At 40.9% G+C, this 24,896-nt stretch overlaps 1 protein-coding gene across 8 annotated transcripts in view; it reads right to left on the reverse strand.

The window, feature by feature from the left end:
- The window catches only part of SLC18B1 (solute carrier family 18 member B1), a 29,677-nt gene extending 6,799 nt beyond the window's left edge, over nucleotides 1–22,878 (reverse strand). For 3 of the 8 annotated variants that reach the window (XR_004672179.3, XM_034962868.3, XM_063605466.1), the window contains exons 1-8: nucleotides 22,220–22,875; nucleotides 20,792–20,931; nucleotides 14,008–14,103; nucleotides 13,595–13,668; nucleotides 11,264–11,411; nucleotides 7,754–7,910; nucleotides 3,078–3,214; nucleotides 138–239 (exon numbers count right to left, since the gene is read on the reverse strand). Coding sequence is in view for 5 of the 8 variants with exons in the window: in XM_034962868.3 (XP_034818759.3) it covers nucleotides 138–239; nucleotides 3,078–3,214; nucleotides 7,754–7,910; nucleotides 11,264–11,411; nucleotides 13,595–13,668; nucleotides 14,008–14,103; nucleotides 20,792–20,931; nucleotides 22,220–22,262 (897 nt within the window). In the remaining 3 variants the exon portion in view is untranslated. Of the gene's footprint in view, nucleotides 1–137; nucleotides 240–3,077; nucleotides 3,215–7,753; nucleotides 7,911–11,263; nucleotides 11,412–13,594; nucleotides 13,669–14,007; nucleotides 14,104–14,614; nucleotides 14,696–20,791; nucleotides 20,932–22,219 lie in introns of those variants that run through there. The other 5 variants (XR_010112519.1, XR_008625778.2, XM_034962870.3 and 2 more) reach the window with 4 other exon arrangements.
- Nucleotides 22,879–24,896: the final 2,018 nt, after the last annotated feature.

Here is a 24,896-nt window from a genome sequence, read left to right on the forward strand (position 1 = left end):
GACACTGAAACCTCTCCATCAGTCCAATTGAATATATCAAGTCTAACCAGTGGAATCCTAGAGTTCCAAAGGAACAGTTGGAAAACCACTGCTCTAAACATACAAAAGTGACTCAAATATAAATTAAGTGTACATACTGGCCTTTTATCACTTAGGAGACCAAATAGTGGTGAAGAGATGGCATAGGACAGTGCCATACCCAGGAATACTAGTCCCACATATCCAGCTGGTAAATTGAACTGTAAAAGAAATCCTATATTAAAGTTACATAATTAAGTCATTTTTAAGTAAACATCCCTCTTTTCCCTCTACCATTTCTTTAGCTCTTGTTATTACCATGAGTCTACTAATAATATTCTGCATTTTCCTAATTTTCATCTTACCTTTGAAAATGCGTTACTTTTTCTCTATATGGGAGGACAACCTAACCAGAAGTCAGAAGAGTAGATTTTTTGCTTTGTAGCCTTTGGCGTTAAACATATTTTGCTTCCATAACTCAGAGCATTTTTATATGTAAATTAATGTTTTGCAAACTTCAATGTGCATAAAATTTACCTGGAGAACTTGCTAAAAGAGATTCTTGGATTCCAACCATAGGGTTTCTGATTCAGAAAAAGAGGAAAATAAATTTCTAAAGATTTCTTAGGTTGGAGTTGGGTAATGGGATGGGCCGCAGCACTTCCACCTGAAAAGGGAGCAGCAGTGGTGAGGCACCACCAATAGCCCTGAGAGAGTCAAGGTCTGATGTAAAACCGGGTGTGGTGGCTCATGCCTGAAATCCCAGCATTTAGGGAGGTTGAGGCGGGTGGATCACTTCAGGTCAGGAGTTTGAGACAAGCCTGGCCAACATGATGAAACCCCATCTCTACTAAAAAATACAAAAATCAGCCTGGTGTGGTGGCGCATGGCTGTAATCCCAGCTACTCAGGAGGTGGAGGCAGGAGAATCGAGGTGGAGGCAGGAGAATTGCTTGAACTCATGAGGCAGAGGCTACGGTGAGCCAAGATCATGCCACTATATTCCAGCCTGGGTGACACAGTGAGACTCTGTCTCAAAAGCAAAAAAAAGTTCTGATATAGTCCATCATCAGCCAGGAACAAGTAGGGCCTATACTACCTCCCATGCCACAAATGGGTCGATTATATTTATCTCTGAGGAAACCTCCTGTCTTCCTCATCTCTTAAAAATAAATTAAATTTTCTTGAGAAACAACAAAAAAGATTTATTATAAGATATACACAAACGGGCCAGGTGCGGTGGCTCACGCCTGTAATCCCAGCACTTTGGGAGGCCGAGGTGGGCAGATCATGAGGTCAGGAGATCGAGACCATCCTGGCTAACACGGTGAAACCTCATTTCTACTAAAACTACAAAAAAATTAGCCTGGCCTGTTGGCACACACCTGTAGTACCAGCTACTCGGGAGGCTGAGGCAGGAGAATTGCTTGAACCTGGGAGGAGGAGGTTGCAGTGAGCCGAGATCCTGCCATTGCACTCCAGCCTGGGCAACAGAGCAAGGCTCCATCTCAAAAAAAACAAAACAAAACAAAAAAGATAAACACAAACAACTTGGATTTCCCAGAGATTACAGATTTTTGTTGTTGTTTAGACACAGCTTCTTAAAAGCACAGAAAAACAGCTCAAAAATACAGGTTGTTGATGATCTAAATGGACTGTGTCAGTATAATCATAAAACATTTTTCTTATGAGTGTCACACGCGTCCGTGTAAAGAGACCACCAAACAGGCTTTGTGTGAGCAATAAAGCTTTTTAATTACCTGGGTGCAGGCAGACTGAGTCCGAAAAAGGAGTCAGCAAAGTGAGATAGGCTTGGGGCAGTTTTACAGGCTTTGGGTAGGTAATGGAAAATTACAGTTAAAGGTGGTTATCTCTTGCGGGCAGGGGCGAGGGACACAAGGTGCAGGGTGGGGAATATCATAAGACTCATTGTCCAGGGGAGGAATGTCACAAGGTCGATTGATCAGTTGGGGTGGGGCAGGAACAAATCGCAATGGTGGAATGTCATCTTTTGTGGTTCTTCAGTTGCTCCAGGTCATCTGGATGTATACGTGCAGGTCACAGGGGTTATGATGGCTTAGCTTGGGCTCAGAAGCCTGACATTGGGTACCTTATGGATACTCACTGGCTAAAGGCAATATTATAATACTCTCTAAATCTTGGACCAGGCACTAAAATAACAGTCCCCAAGTTTACCTGTGAAGTACCCCAAACTGTCTTCAGTGATTTCAAGGGGTAGTGTAAAATTATAAGAAAAAATAATTTTAATCTTTACATTCTATAATAGGTAAATGTTCAGAAAGCATTTGAAATGACCATATTAGCAACTTTGTTGATATTAGAAAATATATTCAAACTTAAGTTTCTGTGCTATTTTAAATCTAGTGCCTCAAAGTCATTATGGGTCGAAGTTAGTCATTTTTGCCTTTTATCAACACATATTAATTCTCCAGTATAGTTAACTACCACACCTGGTAATGGACTTCACTGTGTCAGTAATAATATCTTTTCAAAAATATCTAAGAACAAATTTCAATGACATCAAACTTTTAGAATTCAACATTTTATTTTTTAATGCTAAGGATACTTGGTTCCTTTCTCAAATCCCAGAATAATACAGTCCATAGTCATTTGATTATATGAAGCAGCTTAAAAAGTAAGTGGACCCAGGGGGAATCTGTTATAGAAGAAGCACATCTCACATCAAATGAGCTACTGTGTACCCCTAATGTCTCATTGCAATTCAAACAAATAGAGGAAAAGTGTCCTTGTTAAGCAGCATGGATGATGCCCAAGCTAGACCTACAATGACATGAGCAAGTTCTTGGAAAGAAGGAAACCAATGTTAAGGCCACTTAGTGAAAGGCTTCCTTCATTTTTACTGAATCAGGTTCCTAGTTCACAGGGACGGTAGAGAGGGACACACTACCTCGGTGTGTAGTGTCCATTCTACCTTCTTCTCCCAGCCACGCAAGGGTCTTTCCACAGAGCAGGGCCCAAGAACAAGCAGTTACATCCACCTGCTACAATGCAGCACTCTTCAGCAATCAGGTAACTTACCTTCTCCAAAACAAAGAGAGACAGAGTAGGATCGAGGAAGCCAAAACACGAGCTGAGTGAGTTGATGACGAAGGCTATAAGGCCAATTTTGGGTAAAGCGATCAGTTTCCAGAATGAGTGTTCACCTGGATCAGACTCTTTGGGGAAAAAATGAAAAAAGAAAAAAAAAAATGAAAGCAATTAAAATCTCTTAATTTTAACTATTTGGAAAACTGGTAACACCATCTTTATCTGGTAATCAAAATGACTCAATCTCTGAGTTTGCCTAAAATTGTATACCATCTACACTTGCATATAAATTATTCAAACCTAGAGGCCACATTCAATTTATCAAAAACAATTTCCCAAGTTTAAAAAGAATCAACTGGAATCAGAGTGTGAGGAGAAGAAGGGGTCTTAGGTTACAGGTTGTAAAAATTATACTCATCCTGGCCAGAGATAATATCAAGTTTGGACATGTATTAGTCTGTTCTCATGCTGCTAATAAAGACATACCTGAGACTGGGTAATTTATAAAGGAAAGAGGTTTAATAAACTCAAAGTTCCACATGGCTGGGGAAGCCTCACAATTATGGTGGAAGACGAAGGAAGAGTAAAGGGACATTTTACATGGCTGCAGGCAAGAGAGCCTGTGCAAGGGAACTCCCATTTATAAAAACATCAGATCTTGTGAGACTTATTCACTCCCATGAGAACAGTATGAGGGAAATCACTCCCATGAATTAATTACCTCCACTTGGCCCCACCCTTGACACGTGGGGACTATTACAATTCAAGGTGAGATTTGGGTGGGGATACAGCAAAATCATATCAGACATGAAAGCTTTTTTTTCTTTTTTTTTAAGAGATGGAGTGTCTTGCTCTGTTACCCAGGCTGGAGTGCAGTTGTGTTATTACAGTTCACTGCAGCCTCCAACTCCTGCGTGCTCAAGTGATACTCCTGCCTCAGCTTCCCAAGTAGCTGGGACTACAGGTGTGCACTACCTCACCTAGCTAATTTAAAAATTTTTTTAGAGATGGGGTCTCCCTATGTTGCCCAGGCTGGTCTCAAATTTTTGGCCTAAAGCGATCCTCCCACCTCAGCCTCCCACTTATGGATGTGGAAGCTATTTGATGGCCATGATGGCCCTCATTCATCCCCATTTCTCCTACAACATCCTGCACAGTTCATTATTCTGTAAATACTTGTTGAATCATGACCAAATATAAACATCACGCAGTGTGGTTCAGCTATTTTAAGTGTTATCCTTAGATTTTTTCAGGATATAAGAGATAAAAGTTAAACCGTGGTGTTAGTTTTTTTTTTTTTTTTTTTTTTTTTTGAGACAGTATCTCACTCTGTCACCCAGGCTGGAGTGCAGTGGTGCGATCTCAGCTCACTGCAACCTCCACCTCCTGGGCTCAAGCGATTCTCCTGCCTCAGACTCCCGAGTAGCTGGGATTACAGGCACACGCAACCACACCCAGCTAATTTTTGTATTTTTAGTAGAGACGGGGTTTCACCATGTTGGTCAGGCTGGTCTTGAACTCCTGACCTCGTGATCCACCTGCCTTGGCCTCCCAAAGTGCTGAGATTACAGGCATGAGCCACCACCCCTGGTAGGTGTTAGTTTCTTAATTATAAGCCAAGTATTCAATGGTGAAATAAATCTGAGCACATCCTTGATGCTCAACTACAGAAACTGCAGGATGTAGTTGGACTTAGAAAGAGGAGAAACACCACTGTGTGGCTCAGTGAGGTATTGCCAGCAGGGAGACAAGTTGGTATGATTTTTGAATTGTATATACTAAGGATGTTAGTTACTTTTAAAATATAAATTATAAAAGATTCTAATTTTAATTGGTTACATTTATTGTGAAAGTAAGAAGTATTATGTATTTACGGTAAGAAATAAATCATTATTGCACAATAGTCCCTTTTCCTAAAATCCAGGGTAAGAAAAGTTGTCATAATGAGAATATATTAAAACATCCATGAAAATGAAATATAATTAGTATAATTAAGCTGTTGAAGACCAAGTAATGAAAACTTGGGGTATTTGCTTGAAGGGACATGACTCCCTGGCTGACAAAGCCTGCACAGAAAGTTACTGTTAGAGATGGGGGGGTGGGGTTGTCCTCAGGTGTGAGGGGACAGGAAAAATACTGACCACTATGGCACTACTTACACAAAATCTAGTCCAGTGATCAAGAAGGTTTAGAAAAACTCCCCAGAAAAGGGCCGGGCACGGTGGCTCACATCTGTAATCCCAGAACTCTGGGGGGCCGAAATGGGTGGATCACGAGGGTAGGAGTTCGAGACCAGCCTGGCCAACATGGTGAAATGCTGTCTCTACTAAAAATACAAAAATCAGCCAGGTGTGGTGGCGCAGGCCTGTAATCCCACCTACTCGGGAGGCTGAGGCAGGAGAATTGCTTGAACCCGGGAGGCGGAGGTTGCAACGAGCCAAGATCACGCCACTGTATTCCAGCCTGGGCGACAGAGCAAGACTCTGTCTTTAAAAAAAAAAAAAAAAAAAGAAAAGAAAAGAAAAAGAAAAACCTCCCAGAAAAGGTAATAAAATCAAGTTTTGCAGGATGAGTAAGGGTTAGGTAGAGTGGAAGAAAGATATTCCAGATCATATGACTCCTCTACTTAAATCTAACAATAGGCCAGGTGCAGTGGCTCACACCTGTAATCGCAGCACTTTGGGAAACCAAGGTGGGAGGATCACTTTAGGTCAGGAGTTTGAGACCAGACTGGCCAACATGGTGAAACCCTGTCTCTACTAAAAATAGAAAAAGTACTCAGGTGTGGTGGCATGCACCTGTACTCCCAGCTACTCGGGAGGCTGAAGCATGAGAATTTCTTGATCCTGGGAGGCGGAGGTTACAGTGAGCCAAGATCACACCACTGCACTCCAGCCGGGGTGACAGAGTGAGACTCTGTTTCAAAAAAAAAAAAAAAAATTCTAACAATAGCTCCCAGTGGCTTTCAGGATAACATTCACATTTCATGGATTTATGAATTTTTTATTTTAAAAAATAACAAGTAAAAATTGTCTATATCTATGGTATAAAACATTATATTTTGATATATGTATACATTGTAGAATAACTAAATCAAGCTAATTAACACATGCTTTGCCTCACATACTTATTTTTTTATGGTGAGAACACTTAAAATCTACTATTGGCAATTTTCAAGTGTCCAATATGTTGTTATTAACTATAGTCACTATGATGTACAATAGATCTCCTGAACTTACTGGATTTAAAGATTTTAATAAGATAATTGACATGTCCATGACTCTATTTTAGAAGTATTTTTTTTTAGAGCAGTACAGGAGAGGGGACTTGGTGAGCAGATATAATGAATGACTCTTAGCCACCTAACGCTAAAGCCGTATTGTCTATGGCTCTAAAAGGTGGTAAAGAAATGGGTAGAACTTATAAAATAAAAAATTCTGCCAATATCAGTAATTTTTAAAATTTATTTGATTTTCTAGCATCTATCTATAAACTCTTCCAAAATAATAACAATGTTTTTTTTTTTGAGATGGAGTCTCACTTTGTTGTCCAGGCTGGAGTGCAGTGGCATGATCTTGGCTCACTGCAACCTCCGCCTCCTAGGTTCAAACAATTCTCCTGTCTCAGCCTCCTGAGTAGCTGGGAGTATAGGTACATACCACCATGCCTGGCTAATTTTTGTATTTTTAGTAGAGATGGGGTTTCACCATGTTGGTCAGGCCGGTCTCAAACTCCTGACCTCAGGTGATCTGCCCGCCTCGGCCTCCCAAAGTGCTGGGATTACAGAGATTAGCCACTGCGCCTAGCGAAATAATAACAATTTTTAAAAATACTACTAATTGGGAATACTTAAATCTACATTTACAGCCTTAATATTATCAATCCTAGAGATTTTTTTTTTAAATACCAGTTTATAATTTTTTGAGGGGGTGGAAGAGTCTCGCTCTGTCACCCAGGCTGGAGTGCAATGGCACGATCTCAGCTTACTGCAACCTCCACCTCCTGGGTTCAAGCAATTCTCATGCCTCAGCCTTCTGAGTAGCTTGGACTACAGGTGTGCACCACCATGCCCAGCTAATTTTTATATTTTTAGTAGACACAGGGTTTCACCATGTTGGCAGGCTGGTCTTGAACTCCTGGCCTCAAGTGATCCGCCAGCCTCAGCATCCCAAAGCTCTGTGATTACAGGCATGAGCCACTGTGTCTGGCCCAGTTTATAATTTTGTAAAAGCACTACTCAATGAGAACACCTGAATCTACGTCCTTGTATCTGAGCTACGCTGTGAGGACAGCTGCAAGAACCATTGGGAGAGAAGGATGGGCATTGTTCTCCTAGCTTATAGCCTTCTAGGAAGACTGGGCCATATGTGGCCCACAGAAACTTCTGGTTTTGATATTTAGTTCAGTCCAAGAAAACCTCTCATAGACATAGCGTATGGTAATGGTTTATGATCAGAAATTAAATATTTGCTAGCTCTAAAGGTTGGAAAGAATTTGTAATTTATAGAAATTCATATAAACTAATTGCCTACATTACTGAAAAAAGAATCAGTTATTTTTAAAAGCTATTTTTGATTATATAAAATAATAACTGGTAAAACTGGTCTCTTACAAAGGTATAAAAATATATTTAAGGTTCTTAAAATGAGTAATAAGTGTGGACTTACCGTAATTGGGTAAAATATACATATTGAGTGGTACCATCAGCAAAACGATGCATCCCAGAACAATAAAAGGCACTTCATAGCCAAAGGATTGATACAAAAAGCCACCTACAGGAGGACCTAGTATTAGCCCCAGTCCAGAAAAAGTCTCAAGACTTCCCTTAAAATGAGAAAAAGAAAAAATCAGTTTAAATATTTCATTTGAAGAATTAACATGGTACTATCTTAAAAAAAAATTTCTATCTTCTTCATAATTTACATACACACACTCCCAAGATGGCCCCAAAATTTAAATGCACATATTGAAATCATAAAAATATTAGAAAAATAAAATATGGGAGTTTTAAAAAAATTGTTATTGTAAGGAAGGTATTCTAATTGTGACATAAAACACAGAAGATAAAAAAGATTGACAAATCTGATTACATGAAAATACGAAAACTATGCATAAAAAAATCAAAAGATAAATGAAGAACAGAGAAAAAAATGACAAAGAACTAATTCCCCAAATACATCATGAGAGCTACAATGAGGAAAAGATAAACAACCCATAGAAAAATGGGCAAATGCTATAAATAAACTATTGACACATAGATGGAATACAAAGATCTTTTAGAAGTTCACCCTCACTTTTTAAAAGAAATGAGCAAATTTGAACCACAAGATACCAATTTTCACCTATCTCTATCGAACACTCTATGCTAGTGAGTGAACACTGGTAGGCAATTTGGCAATTTGGCAATTTGGCAAATTGAGGCACATACCTTATGACCCAGAATTCCACTTCTAAGAATTTAACTTACAAGTTTAGACATGCAGATATGACATGGTATGTATACAAGCTTATGCGCTATAGCAGAGTTTTGCAATAGCAAAAGATGAAAATAATCTAAATATTCATCAACGATGTAAGTAAACCAGGTTATATCCACGCAGTGAAATACTATACAGACAGTAAGAACAGTAAAGAGTAAGAAAGCTCCTTATATGTAGGTACAGGAAGATCTCCAAGATGATTTCATTGTTGGTGTAACCAGTGAGGTGCTGAATGGTACATATGGTATGCTACCATTTGTGTAAAGAAAAAAGAGGGATACTGCAATAGTCCTGTCCAGTTAAAAAAAAAAAAAAAAGGAAAAGAAAAAAGGGGGAGGGAAATCATGCTCTCTTGTTCACGTGCTCTCTCTCTCTCTCAGTGTGTGTGTGTGTGTGTGTGTGTGTCAGTGTGTACATACATATATGTGGAATTTCTCTGCAAGAAACCTGCAATATCTGTTGCCTTCCCCTAAGGGGATGGAGGGCTGGGCACCTGCACAACTGATGTGTATACAAAGGCTGAGCAACTGTTATATGTAGAATATATTTACTATATTCTATGTTCCCTTCTGTAACTTTTGAATTTTGTACCATATAAAATTATTTTGTTTAAAGTTAAACAAAACAATGCTATGGAAAAAAAGGGTTTACCACTATAGATATTGCAACATTTTAAATCAATCTAGTTTTTAGGGACCTTAAACAGAGATCTGTGGCTTGCAGCCTTATATCCTCAGACCTTATAGAGTACACAAAAATATACCATTAATAACTTCCAAAACTTCATAAAGAACATTGAAATTCTTTAATCACAATAAAGCCATCCAGATCAATTATCACATTAGTGTGTTAGCTGTTGGCTGCAATTTTATACAGAAACTTGGTACAGCAACACTGGTGTCTCTTGCTGATCAGAAAATCCAATGGATTGTTACCATTATCATAGGAATTTATTAAGTAGCACTTTCCAGAGTGTTCCACAGAATACCAGCTCTTTAAGAGATCAACAAGTCTTGTTTGAAAAAATAGTTACACCCAGGTGTGGTGTCTCACATTTGTAATCCCAGCCACCTTGGAAGGCCAAAGTGGGAGGATTGCTTGAGGCCAGGAGTTCAAGACCAGCCTGGGCAACTCAGCAAGACCCTGTCTCTACAAAAAAAAAAAAAAAAAAAAAAAGAAAAAAAGAAAAAAGAAAAGAAAGAAAAAAAATGGTTCCATAGTTAAAGTGAGTTGTGGAACATTTAATAAAGTGTCCCTACTCCAAGATTTTCAAGGTCTGAAGACATTAATGTGAACTGGGCATCTCTAAGTTAGAGGACAGCAGACAGCCCTCTCCAAACTTGCTTAACCATAAACCCTTATCTTAATGAGCATATCAACAGGCGGGTGTTCTTCTGAGCCCTTTCTGAGAAATAAATTTTCTGGAAATGTAAATGGTATACCGGCCAAATGGCAATAGAACCTACCATAAACCTATCCAGCTATATACATAAATGCTTAATAAAAAGTGGGAAGAACGTGCCGGGCACGGTGGCTCACGCCTGTAATCCTAGCACTTTGGGAGGCTGAGGCAGGTGGATCACGAGGTCAGGAGATCGAGACCATCCTGGCTAACATGGTGAAACCCCGTCTCTACTAAAAATACAAAAAAAAATGTAGCCGGGTGTGGTGGCGGGCGCCTGTAGTCCCAGCTACTCGGGAGGCTGAGGCAAGAGAATAGCGTGAACCCGGGAGGCGGAGCTTGCAGTGAGCCGAGATCGCTCCACTGTGCTCCAGACTGGGCTACGGAGCAAGACTCCATCCCCTACTCCAAAAAAAAAAAAAAAAAAAAAAAAAAAAGGTTGGGGGAAAGGACTATTTACACCACAAAGGGTTTATCTGATGGTAAAAATTTTCAAACTACATTGTTACATGAGTCAATGAGGGAGTCCTCGGTACTAAGCTGATTAGACTCTGAAGTCTAAGAGAACAATTACATGCTATAAGGGCGCCATACCGACTATGATATGAAGTGCGTGGGCCCAGAGAGAGAGAGAGAGCTACGACGGGAAAGCCTTCTTGGGGATCAGAGAGGCAGCTGCCTAGAGATGGGATGAGAATCTGATATGTCACTAATACCAGGTCTATACGCATCTAGGCAGTACACAAAAACGCATGTCAATATCATGCCACCAGGATCTGGATTTTTATGTCAAAATGCAAAAGCACTCCTCAGACAGACAGCACAGAAACACTTAAGGACTTTGAGATGATTTCTAAGATCCCGTGCATAAATCTGGGGAAAGTGGAAGAAGGCCTTTAGTATGAATTGATTATTTTGCCACTAGGGATAACTCTTTTCTAAAGCAGAGGAATGCTTCAGGCAGCTCAGCCACAATCTAGGCTACGGGGAGACAGCAAAAAAACTACAAAGGAAAATTTTTTTTTTAAGTGGTAAAAAGAACGACTGATTTGGACCACATTTACCTGTCAAACTGCCCATTCAGGGAATTCTAAAACCAGGAAGAGCACCTAAGTGAAACCAATGTTACATTTATTGACAGGCTTGCTGCTAGTCAAACTCGGGGTGAAAGGCAACAATAATACAGAGAGTAGAGAAATGCAAGTATAGAAGAATGGACCCCAGCTTTAACTTGGAAGGGCAAATATTTTGGCCTACACTCAAAGGAAAGTGGGAAATACTTCTAAAATACATACCAATACCGTAGCCACGTTATTTGGAAAAGCCTTTGCCAGGATAGAAGAAGATGCAGTCATTGCTGCAGCAAAGCTAACTGCATCCATTACTCTCACTAGAAAACACATAGCAATAAATACTGGCCCATCTGGAACTCGGTCCAATACACTAAAAAGGAATAAGATAATTCTGAAATGCCAAGCTGGTTTTCTTTTTTTTTTTTTTTTTTCCTTTTTAACTGTACTCACTAAAAAGAATAGTACATCACTCATGGTTTTTAGAATAAACCGCTTTAGAATATGATTTTTTAAAAAGAGTTGCTTTGTTGTCTTTTCAGGAGGAGGAAATTACCCTTTTTCTTTTTTTGGTAACCATTTGAGTCATAATGACAGCTTAGTCACCCTTTTCTGCTGATATAACTGGTCCCCCAGATAATAGCACTAAATAAACCTTTTTGGAATATGTAGAATCAGCCGGGCGCGGTGGCTCACGCCTGTAATTCCAGCACTTTGGGAGGCTGAGGCAGGCAAATCACGAAGTCAGGAGATCGAGACCATCCTGGCCAACACGGTGAAACCCCGTCTCTACTAAAAATACAAAAAATTAGCCAGGTGTGGTGGCAGCCACCTGTAGTTTCAGCTACTCGGGAGGCTGAGGCAGGAGAATGGCATGAACCTGGGCGGCGCAGTTTGTAGTGAGCCGAGATCGTGCCACTGCACTCCAGCCTGGGCGACAGAGTGAGACTCTGTCTCAAAAAAAAGAAAAAGAAAAAAAAAAAAAGAAAAAGAAAACACATAGCAATAAATACTGGCCCATCTGGAACTTGGTCCAATACACTAAAAAGGAATAAGACAATTCTCAAATGCCAAGCTTGTTTTCTTTTTTTCCTTTTTAACTGTACTCACTAAAAAGAATAGTACCTCACCCATAATTTTTATAATAAATTGCTTTAGAATATGATTTTTTTTAAAGAGTTGCTTTGTTGTCTTTTCAGCAGGAGGAAATTAACCTTTTTCTTTTTTTGGTAACAATTTGAGTCATAATGACAGCTTAGTTGCCCTTTTCTGCTGATATAACTGGTCCCCCAAATGATAGTACTAAATAAACCTTTTTAGAATATGTAGAATCAGCCGAGTGTGGTGGCTCATGCCTGTAATTCTAGCACTTTGGAAGGCTGAGGTGGGTGTATCCCCTGAGGTCAGGAGTTCGAGACCAGCCTGGCCAACATGGCGAAATCCCATCTCTACTAAAAAAGTGCAAAAATTAGCTAAGCATGGTGGTGAGCCCCTGTAATGCCAGCTATTTGGAAGGTTGAGGCAAGAGAGTGGCTTGAACCTGGGAGGTGGAGGTTGCAGTGAGCCGAGATCACACCACTGCACACCAGCCTGGGCAATAGAGTGAGACTCCATCTCAAAAAGAAAAAAAAAAAGCAACATGTAGAATCACTCTGACAAGACCTATAAAGAAGAAAGCACCCAGTTTCGATCTCTCCCGTAGTCAGACTGAAACCTTCAAAAAAAAAAAAAAAAGGAATAAAGAAAGAAAATAAACGACCCTTCCAAAAAAATTTTAACCCCATTTCATTTAATATAACAGTTTTCTTCAGTTTACTTCATTATAATCTTACTATACTGGTATTCCTCTATGTTCCCCCATGTACTTATATAAGCTCTTCCATATTATTTGGAACTTTCACATCTGTTTTGCCTCTGGCACTCATTTTTCCTTTTTCTGGAAGTAGCAATGGGGGAAACCATTTTGTTCCATGCTCTGAACTGAGCATGTGACCTGGCCTGGCCAAGCAGAACATTCTTTCCCCATGGCTACAGCCATCAGCAAAGGTCAGGCCAGCGGGGCTTCATTCTGTGACTCTAATAGGAACTATTAGGAAACTGGCACTTTCTACTGAAGCTGCTAGGGGTCCCCTTGACACCTAAAGGGGAGGGCTTGTTCAAATCACAAGAAGAAAAATTTCTCGTGACATCGTTTCAAATCTGTATTCTGATATTTTTTGAGTTGACACTTTATTAAAGAAATTCACTTTTTTGCTGAAGCTAGTAAGTTTCCGTGACTCAGAAAAGTGAGTTAAGTTTCTGTCACTCACAATCACAGGAATCCTAATGAATAGGTTCAGTAGCAAGCATCACGGAGATCCCCTGGAGGCCTGTTTCCTTAAAATCAATGCCATTTATCCCTGTTCTCTACTTACTCAACTCCTGCCATTAGTCACATGCTATGCATTTGACAGACAATAAATGGAACCATTGACTTAAAGAGTATTTAACAATTTAAACAGAAGATACATTACAAAATCTGTTCAAGCTCCCAAATATAATCAGAAAATGACTTACCCAAAGAGAATTGTAACTCCTCCTGAGACAAACATTCCTGCTACAAACATAAATTTTGCTCCAATATGTACAAGCTATAATAAATGTCAAAGAAGAGTGGTAAATTTATGACTTCTGAAAGTCTATATTGATATAAACAAATCCACTGTATTGGCAAATAAAGGATAGGGGAAGACATGTACAGTTAATATATTATAATAATTCTTTAATATGGTGACAGTACTCATTGCTTAAAAACATGGAAAGAGTTAAAAATCAATCAACTCTGAGGAGGGAACTGTCAACAGTGGCACAATTTATAAAACTATAACGATGGCTATTTCTGTATCAATGCAAATTCTAGACTAGTAAACTAAAATAATCCATCATATAATTTTTAAAAATTAAGATGTGCATATGAACTTTATACTTACATAGTTTCCAAATACCAAGGATGCCAGCAACTCGAACAAAGCAAAACATCCAAAGATCATACCGATAATTGTATTGCTGGCTCCCTTCTTTTCAGCCTTTAAGTAATAGAAACGGAAACAAAGTTTCAAAGAAAAATTAGATCAATATGAAAAAATGGAAATAATAGATCAGGGCATCATCTTCTTGTGAACTTTATCTGTATATCAGTTTCAAAAAGATTATTCTTTTAAAATAAATGGGGTGGGGAAGGAAGGGAAACTATTAATAGTTTAGATAGTAAACCATAGTCTCTTACATGAAAATAATTCACTCACCATACCTATAAAGAATTGTTAGCTTTATGTGGCAAAAGTCAGAATCAGAGTGTATAAACAAACACAAAAAAATGCCTTGGATAAGGAAATTTGGGCTCTATTGCATAGTCACAGGACTGAGGAAACAGCTGATTCAGACACACTTCCTTTTGGGTATCACATTTATAGGAAACAAACAAAAAACACTGGCCAGTCTTCAAACTCAAGAATAGGAAGTTCCATGAGTGGGCACATGGGTCAGACCAAGGCCCAATCAGTCTAGGTCTCTGTTTCTGACAGTAATACCAATTACCTGACAGTTTGGAGAAGACAGTTTTCCTTCCTGTCATCAACAACACAGGTGAGAGATGTTCCCCTGACATTCTACGTTCTCCTGAAACAGCCAAGGTAGTTTATCATCCATCAATTACAGTTACTAATGTTTATAGCCTATTCTATCAGGGAGCTCCTAAAATTTGCTACAGATAATATTTATCATAAATCTACTTCTTTTGAACTTCAAATGCTACTGTGATACACAACTACATTCACATATAAAAATAGAAAGTTTAAAAAACTTTGTCAAGTCCTGGAACTATTGCAAATCCTTAAATCAGGTTCTAGCTATAGAAATTTAAGAAATCAAAATATGAGTTTAATTTCTTTAAGATAGGACTGGCAACTTAGCATACTACAAAAGGAAAGCCCGAACTGTCGTATATTGACCATCTTATATATATGAGGCATTGTACCAGCAGTGAATATTTATGGTCAGAAGAATCCAGTTTAGATCCATCCTTTTGGCAGAGCTTTGGATTTTCGCAAATAACTTCATAATACAGAAATGCACACATGCGCACATACTTTTGCACTCTTCAACGTCCATTCTCTATAACCATGATTGCCTTTCTTTATCTTTTCTCTCTACAATTGATGATAAAAATTTTCTCCATCCCTTCCCATGTAAAGATACTATCATCATTCAATCTTTGTCTTTTTCGAGGACTTTTTTTTGCATGTCAGACTATGCCTCTTTAAATAAACCATACATTCCTCATAGCGTCATACCACAGGAAGCCAGGGAAGTGAACTCTATTGTTCTAAGCTAAATTTTAGGAAGGACCTCTCTCTTACTCTAGGAAAAGTCCTCAGAAATGTCCCTAAGCACTTGGTGGTGGGTGAGGGCAGAGAGGATGGGCCCACAGCTCCATGGTAATGGCTTGGGCACGATTTAAGCCCATAATTCTTGGGCTTCATAACCAGCCATTCCCTTTCCATGTACTAATAACCACAGGAAATAATGGTGTGGATACAAGAGAGAGTTCATTAAAATACCTTTAATGGCACTGTGACAAATGGTTATGCTGTATGTCGACTGGAACATGAGGTCTACATTTCTACTACACACGGGTCAGGTTCCTCAAAAAGAAAGTATTGTGAAAGGAGTCAATTAAGGCATAAGAAAAATATGCATGCCAGGCATGGGGGCTCACGCCTGTAATCCCAGCACTTTGGGAAGCTGAGGTGGGAGGATCACTTGAGGTCAGGAGTTTGAGACCAGCCTGGCCAACATGGCAAAACCCCGTCTCTACTAAAAATACAAAAATTAGCCAGGTGTGGTGGCACGTGCCTGTAATCCCAGCTACTCAGGAGACTGAGGCAGGACAATCACTTGAACCCAGGAGTCAGAGGTTGCAGTGAGCCAAGATTGTGCTACTGCACTCCAGCCTGGGTGACAGAGCAAGACACTGTCTCAAATGAAAGAAAGAAAGAAAGAAAGAAAGAAAGAAAGAAAGAAAGAAAGAAAGAAAGAAAGAAAGAGAGAGAGAGAGAGAAAGAAAGAAAAGAAGGAAAGAAAGAGAAAGAAGGAAAGAAGGAAGGAAGGAAGGAAGGAAGGACAATCATTAGTCAAGTTGCATTATCAATGTTCTTTGCTTAATAGTTCTGATAAGTATTTAATTTAGAATCTAGCAGAAAATATATAATGCCTATAGCAATTAATACTTATTAGACCCTCATTATGAGCCAGAATCTCTTTATTAAGTGCCGTTTTACATGGTATCTAACAACAATTAAATTAAATAAAGGATACATTTTTAGCTGGCCTCATTTATAGATGAGGACAGGAACTTGCAAAGGTTACAGGTCATGAGCCACTACAGTTTCCATCATGTGCATGTTCCCATATTTGCTGTGGAAATGGAATGCTGACACAGGATGTGCTAGAACCACATGCTACAGCAGCAGCCGAATGTCATTTTTGGAACATGGATCCTGCTTCACATTAGGAAAGCAAAAACAGCTATTAAAAGCAATTTCTAGTCTGGGCACAGTGGCTCACTCCTGTAATTCCAGCAATTTAGGAGGCCAAGGCGGGCGGATCACCTGAGGTCAGGAGTTCGAGACCAGCCTGGCCAATATGGTGAAACCCCATCTCTACTAAAAATACAAAAAAATTAGCTGGGTGTGGTGATGCGCGCCTGTAATCCCAGCTACTTGGCAGACTGAGGCGGGAGAATTGTTTGAACTCAGGAGGCGGAGGTTGCAGTAAGCTGAGACGATGCCGCAGCACTCCAGCCTGGGCATGATGGAACGAGGCTCTGTCTCAATAAATAAATAAATAAATAAGCAATTTCTGGTCCTCTGACAAAAGATGAGTGTGGCAAGAAAAATGATGAATAGAAGTAGGAATCCCACACCATAATTTAAGAAAGGCACTATTTTTCCTTTGCCCAGTTAGCTTAGCTAATAAGAAAAATGACAGAACATGCAGGAGGAAGGGTGAGGCTTCACCAATGCATTTGTTGACCACAAGATTTTAATCAGAAATGAAAAATCAAAGCCTTCTCTTCATATTTACAGCTTTTAAAGTTAGAATGTTCTCTCTCCTGCCTCTATCTCCTTTCTTTCAGCCTTCCCTCTGCGAGGCGAGACAAAAGTAGCAAATGTAAGAAGTCACATTTTGCTCACTTCTGCTTGCCAGCATAATGTCATAAAACCCCTGACTCTGTGACAACATGCAACTCTTGGGAGGGATGAGTTGAAGACAGAGCAGGATAGAGCACATGGTCCCCCACATCTCTTGCCTGAGCTATTACATTCCTTAAATGATAAATGCCCCAGCCTTGCCTTTTCCTACACATAAGATAACAACTAACAGGGTTGTGATTATGCGTTTATAAACTATTACCAAAGGTACATTCATAATCTATAACCAGATGTACTCTTACACCCAAACTTTGATGTGACCGTGCATGTACTGGGTCTCTACTACCTGTACATGAACTGTGAACTGAAATACTCAGCCTATAGTCCTCGGTAAGACTTCTGAATAAAATGAACTTTAATTCTTTAAAAGCTTGACTTTTTTCTTTGGTCAACATTTCCTATAAGCAAAAAACTCAATCAAAAACTTAAAAAGCACACACCCACAGCCTGGTTTTCCTTTGTCCCTATTCACTTAGAGGAAACTAACATTAGTTGCACTCACTGAGTTCCAGCTGAGCTAGGAAATGCCCTTCTCACTGGTTGATTCACTCACTCCAATTCTTCTCCATCTCAATTCCACAGGCTCTTATTATTATTTTTTAAATTCTTTTTGAGATGGAGTCTCACTCTGTTGCCCAGGCTAGAGTGCAGTAGGGCGATCTCAGCTCACTGCAACCTCCACCTCCTGGGTTCAAGCAATTCTCCTGTCTCAGCCTCCTGAGTAGCTGGGACTACAGTCACATGCCACCATGCCTGGCTAATTTTTGTATTTTTAGTACAGACAGGGTTTCACCATGTTGGCCAGGCTGGTCTCGAACTCCTGACCTCAGGTGATCCTCCCACCTCAGCCTCCCAAAATGCTGGGATTACAGGCATGAGCCACCATGCCTGGCATTATTATTATTATTATTATTATTATTATTATTATTATTTAAAAATCCCAAGTCTGGCCAGATTGCTCTTTCTTGCTCAAACACCTCTGATGACTGCCCACTGACTAAGTCCTTGACAAGTGCCCTTCCTTTCTATCTTAGGCCTGCCTCCTCAGATCCACTGTCTCCTATTAGACCTCACTTCACCCCAGGCTCAAGCCACATCAAGAAGCTGTCTGTTGTTCCCCAGGAACATGCCATTCACTCTGCTCTTCCTGTGACTATACCTAGAACACCTCCATCTCTGTTGTTCACCATAAGAATTAACACTTCTTAGGACCCACCTTAGGCCGGGTGCGTTGGCTCACACCTGTAATCCCAGCATTTGAGAGGCCTGGCCAACATGGTGGACGGATTGCTTGAGCTCAGGAGTTCAACATCAGCCTGGGCAACATGGTGAAACCCCATCTCTACTAAAAATAGAAAAAAATAGCTAGGCATGGTGGCACATGCCTGTGCCCCAGCTCCTCAGGGGGCTGAAAGGATCTCTTGAGCCTGGGAAGTTGAGGCAGCAGTGAACTCTGATCATGCCACTGTACTTTCAGCCTCGATGACAGAGTGAAACCCTGTCTCAAAAAAAAAAAAAAAAAAAAAAAAAGCCCCAACTTAGATTTAGCCTGAAAGTTCCTTTCAGTACCGCCCTTTCTTCTGCTATCCGCACTCCATGTATGGCAGAATTAACCATTCTTCTTTCTAGGGTCTCATAACATTAGTATGGATAGAGGGAAGCCAGAAGAAAATGATTTAAAAAAAGAAAAAAAAAACAGTCTTATAACATTCTGGACATCCTTTTCTTAAGGGATATCCAAATCATTGCAACCTTTATTTTTCCCATATTTTTTCACTCCCAAAGGGCAGACAAGAGACAGCCATTTCCCTGATTTTTTTATACTACCCTAACACATCCCATGCTTAGCCTGCTCTAGAGAAGGGACTCATTAAACCTCTAGTTAATAGAACTGAATTGGGCAAGTCACAACTTCTGAGACCGTTTCTTCATTTGCAACATGCTGAGATTCTCAAGATTCTGTATGAGGTTGTTGCGGGGATTAAATGGATAAATAAGGGGTAATGTGTACTAGAAGCCAGAGAGCACTGTATGGGTACATGGCAATATTGTTCCTTTAGCAGAGAAGCCACTTTATCTTCTTTTGTAACACACAGAACGAAGGACTACATGTTTTAAAGGCAGTTGGAGGACTAACAAGCTGCCACTGCACTGTGAGCCAAGGATTTGGCAAAAAGCACAAAATAAAACACATGGATATGCTGTCTACACTCCAAGCCAGTCATATTCATTTCATACTATATCCTATTGACGTCTAGAATCCAGTTGGACTTTCTAGGGATTATTATCTTTGAATCTGTGTCATTAGCTATAAATCTTAACACCATATAAATGGCTATGCCTAGAAGGAATAGGCCCTATTAATCAGAATTCCTCCCTTGCATAAACATTGCCGCTAGAGTCCATAAGAAATTAAAGTCAAAAGAGGGAATATGGAGCGGAGCCGGGGCTGGGCATAGTGGCTCACGCCTGTTATCCCAGCACTTTGGGAGGCCAAGGTGAGCAGATCATCTGAGGTCAGGAGATCCAGGCCAGCCTGCCCAACATGGCAAAAACCTGTCTCTGCTAAAAATACAAAAATTCGGCCAGGCACAGTGACTCACGCCTGTAATCCCAGCACTTCGGGAGGCGGAGGCGGGCAGATCATGAGGTCAGGAGATGGAGACCATCCTGGCTAACACGGTGAAACCCCGTCTCTACTAAAACAATACAAAAAAAAAAAAAAAAATTAGCTGGGCGTGGTGGCGGGCACCTGTAGTCCCAGCTACTTGGGAGGCTGAGGCAGGAGAATGGCGTGAACTCAGGAGGCGGAGCTTGCAGTGAGCCGAGATCGCGCCACTGCACTCCAGCCTGGGCGAGAGTGCGAGACTCCATCTCAAAAAAAAAAAAAAAAAAAATTACCCGGACGTGGTGGTAGGCGCCTGTAATCCCAGCTACTCGGGAGGCTGAGGCAGGAGAATCAATTGAACCTGGGAGGCAGAGGTTGCAGTGAGCCAAGATCACAACATTGCACTCCAGCCTAGGCAACAAGAGGGAAACCCTGTCTCGAAAGAAAAAAAAAAAAAAAAAGGAAGGGGGGTCGGGAATCAAAACGTCCTAATTCTAAAATGTGAATAAAACCTCGAGAAAATAGTTACTGTCTTAATACAGACCTATTGCAGTAACATTTGAATCAGTTATTCAGTGCACTCCTTTTTTTCAGTTGCAGAAACCAAATAAAGATTAATCAGACTACATGGTAAGCAAAGTAATTCTCAGAAGATCAACTATTTTTAGGTGAATTACCTCCCAAGAAGATGTTCTTTTTGACTGGATTTTTTTCCCTGGTATCAAGCATTCTATAAGAAGTATTATATTGGCTGGAGTTCTATACACCATCTGTCCTATATGCAGATTTTTACATTTTATATACTATAAAATAAAATAATTCAAAAGGCTTTTAAAAAACAAACAAACAAAACAAAAAAAAAACAGAGGTCCTAAGGATTTAAAAATGTCTTACCTCTTTGGGGAAAAACGGTCCAAGTATAGAATAGCACATCATGGAACCTAAGTTCACGGAAGCTGCCGATATCAGTACAAAAACCTGTTCTCTCGAAAGCCACCCGGGGGTCTCTCCTGCACTTCCTGCAGGATCATCACCTTGAATGCAAACATGCAGCAATTAGGCATATAATTGAGACTACTGATTAAAGTACACAAATGTGATTTCTGTGCACATATGTTGCACTCTGAAGATATCATTTGCTGAGCTTAGGGCTATTTTGAATATAGCACATTTGATCAAATGGAACACAATCCTTGTACATTACTGCCGTTTTGAAAACGTACTGCTTTCGGCTGGGCGCGGTGGCTCACGCCTGTAATCCCAGCACTTTGGGAGGCCGAGGCAGGCGGATCACGAGGTCAGGAGATCGAGACCATCCTGGCTAACACGGTGAAACCCCGTCTCTACTAAAAATACAAAAAATTAGCCGGGCGTGGTGGCGGGCGCCTGTATCCCAGCTACTCGGGAGGCTGAGGCAGGAGAATGGCCTGAACCCGGGAGGCGGAGCTTGCAGTGAGCCGAGATCGCACCGTTGCACTCCAGCCTGGGCTACAGAGAGAGACTCCGTCTCAAAAAAGCAAAACAAAACAAACAAACAAAAACAAAAAACAAACAAAAAAGATTTCTAAGGCAGTATTGAAGTCAAATGAAGTGTAAGTAGGAGAAAACAAGCTAAATCATTCAGCTGGTGAATTAATATTTACAACGGTACGCTTCTGGATAGACAAGTCCCACAAATTCATAAATAAATACTTTTTTTTTTTACCCTAATTACTGGTCTTTTACATCAGTTAATTTAACACTTATTTCCAGGGCTAAATTGTCATTTAAAAACACGAAATCAATTACTGAGTTCCAAATATCCAAGCAAATCCATCAGCCATTTATAAATTAAATTGTTTTTAGGAAAAACTTAAGAAAAACACATTTGCTTTGCTCTATTTGTCAGAGGTTGCCATTGCAGTCCAGAAGGGAAAAAAAAATCAGTGCAACATGAGGAAGTCTTACGAATCTTTGTAAAATGTTTGTAGTAGATAAGAAAGGGAAATGAAAGTTAAAAAGAAAGGCAACAACAATGGGTACTTGAAAGGTAACGTTTTACATTTGCCTAATGGCATACTTATTTGAATGCATTAAACACACAGTACTTAAAAGCAGAGGTATAGGTTAGAAAGTCATTAGAAACCGTGACACATATCCAATCCTGGAACTCTACCCCGTCCAGAGAGAAAAGAAACGCTGGCCCGAACCCCACGATCAGGCCCCAGCCTTTTCCAGTCTCTCGGAAACAGATCAAGCTATAAGCAATTCAATCGTTGCTAAAGAGACACGCCGGAAGCCGCCGCTGGTCTCCGGGCTCCCGGCCACGCAATTCATGGTCACCTCCTGGTGCGCGTGGTCCCTCCAGGTCACCCAGCGCCTCCATCCCCGGTGCGTGGACTCCGGCGCCCCAGCTCCCGGCTTCAAGCCACGTCCTTGGACTCGATCTCCAAGGAGCCACTGGCACTCTGGCGGGCGGCCGCTGCTCAGCTGGAACCTGGCATCCCCGACTCCCTGCGGGCAGCGATCCTCCCGGCCCGGAGCTCCGCAAAGCCTTCCAGGACTCTGAGTCCCGGGGAGGCGGCCGGGGGCGGGGCAGGGGTGGAGCAAGCCTCCTTTTTTTTTTTTTTTTTGCCCCCCCCCGCCATTATCTTAATCCACCACCTCAGCTGCTATATCATGGTGTCCTTTTTCATTCTGTGACAGAGAGTGAAAAAAGATGAGTCTATATTCCATACAGCTGTACCCCCCTCGATCTTAAAATAAGTTCAGTTTATTCCTACGAAACGAAAGAAAGGAAGCTTATGTAGACACAGAAAAGGTAGGGAGTACCTCAACTGAAAGACACAAAAGTGAATTAGAAAATTAGGTTATACAGGAACTTTGAAAGAGTGAATTATTTTTCACAGTGGGTAAATGCGGTAGTGTTCGTAATTACTGAAGCCAGACACTATTGAACCGGAAATGAATTAACCTATGTGAAGCACCTGGAGTCGAAAAATATTTGCAAGAATACTAATAAATATCGAGGAAGCATGGTGAAGTGGCTAGGAGTGCGACCTCTGGAGGCAGGTGCCAGGGATTCAAGCCAGGGCACTTGCTGGCTGTGTGTAACTTTGGATGACAAGGTCAGTTTCTCTACCTGTACAACTGAGATTATAATGTTTATCTCGTAGGGCGGCTGTGAGCATTGGCGATAAAGTGTGTTAGTAGCTAGCACATGAACATGATGGCTGCTACCTTACTCTCACACTCACAGTTTTCTTGCATAAAAAATAGGTTTCACTTATTTTCACCGTATTTACTATTTGGGAAGTGTTAAAGCTCGAGGACTGGCTGGGCACAGTGGCTCATGCCTGTAATCCCAGCAGTTTGGGAGGCCGAGGTGGGCAGCTCACCTGAGGTCAGGAGTTCTAGACCAGCCTGGCCAACATGGTGAAACCCTGTCTCTACTATAAAAATACAAAAAAATTAGCCGGGCGTGGTGGCAGGCACCTGTAATCCCAGCTACTAGGGAGGCTGAGGCAGGAGAATCGTTTGAACCTGGGAGGCGGAGGTTACAGTGAGCCAAGATCCAAAAGAATTGTGTGAGGGTAGCTTTATCGACTGAGAATCTGCCTCAGATCCACTGTACAAGGTCAGTTCAAATACACAGGATGGCTGATAGTAAGTTTGTAATTACTGTGCCACCTCATTCCAGCCTGGGTGAAAAAGCGAAACTCTGTCTCAAATAAATAAATAAAGTTTAAGGACTGGGAAATTCTTGTTTTGAAGCCAAAGCAAAACAAAAGACTGAGTTACCACTTTGTGCCAGGCATTATGAATTTAAAAAGGAATGAGCCTCATCCAGACTCTGCCCTCAAGTAGCACACCTTCTAGCAGATGAAATTCACACTAATTAATAATCTACTATAATGCAATCGGTTGTATACAAACATATTGGAAGAACCATTTACTTTGGCAAATGGGTCCTGGATGACTTCCTGAGGAAGTGATGTTACCTTGGTTCTTGAAGGTTATGTAAAAACTCCCCAGTGAGGGCCGGGCGCGGTGGCTCACGCCTGTAATCCTAGCACTTTGGGAGGCCGAGGTGGGCGGGTCACGAGGTCAGAAGTTCGAGACCAGCCTGACCAACATGGTGAAACCCCGTCTCTACAAAAATGCAAAAATTAGCTGGGCATGATGGCACCCAGCTACTCAGGAGACTGAGGCAGGAGAATCGCTTGAACCTGGGACTCGGAGGTTGCAGTGAGCAGAGATCATGCCATTGCACTCCAGCCTGGGCAATCGAGCGAGGATCCATCTCAAAAAAAAAAAAAAAAAATTCCCCAGTGGGCAAGTTGTAAAGGAGAACCTAGAGAACCACTCTGAACAGAAAGTTCCACTCTAAGCCAGGTGCTGTGGCTCACGCCTGTAATCCCAGCACTTTGGGAGGCCGAGGCAGGCAAATCACCTGAGGTCGAGAGTTTGAGACCAGGCTGACCAACATGGAGAAACCCTGTCTCTACTAAAAATACAAAATTAGCTGGGCATGGTGGCGCATGCCTGTAGTCCCAGCTACTCGGGAAGCTGAGGCAGGAGAATCGCTTGAACCTAGGAGGCAGAGGTTGTGGTGAGCCAAGACAGCACCATTGTGCTCCAGCCTGGGCAACAAGAGTGAAACTCCATCTCAAAAAAAAAAAAAAAAAAGAAAAGAAAAGAAAAGAAAGTTCCAATCTAGCAAAGGTTCCCTAAAGTAGCCTTATGAAATCTTTATGATCTAACCCCTGACAGCTTCTCCAATCTCATTTAACTCTATGCTTTCTCTTCAATCTAACATCAATCTGTAGAGGGAAATTTTCTTGAATGATTTCTTTGATGATTACATTTCCTCTTTTATTTTCTTTCTGGACTGCACTTTATGTGGATGTTGGGTCACCCAAACTGGTCCTTTTACTTATTTCTCTTTTTCTTCTCTCTTTTATTTTATTTTATTTTTTTAGACAGGGTCTCACTCTGTTTCCCAAGCTACCATGACACT

This window comes from Pan paniscus, chromosome 5 (assembly GCF_029289425.2).
Source record: "Pan paniscus chromosome 5, NHGRI_mPanPan1-v2.0_pri, whole genome shotgun sequence".
Classification (NCBI taxonomy): Eukaryota; Metazoa; Chordata; class Mammalia; order Primates; family Hominidae; genus Pan; species Pan paniscus.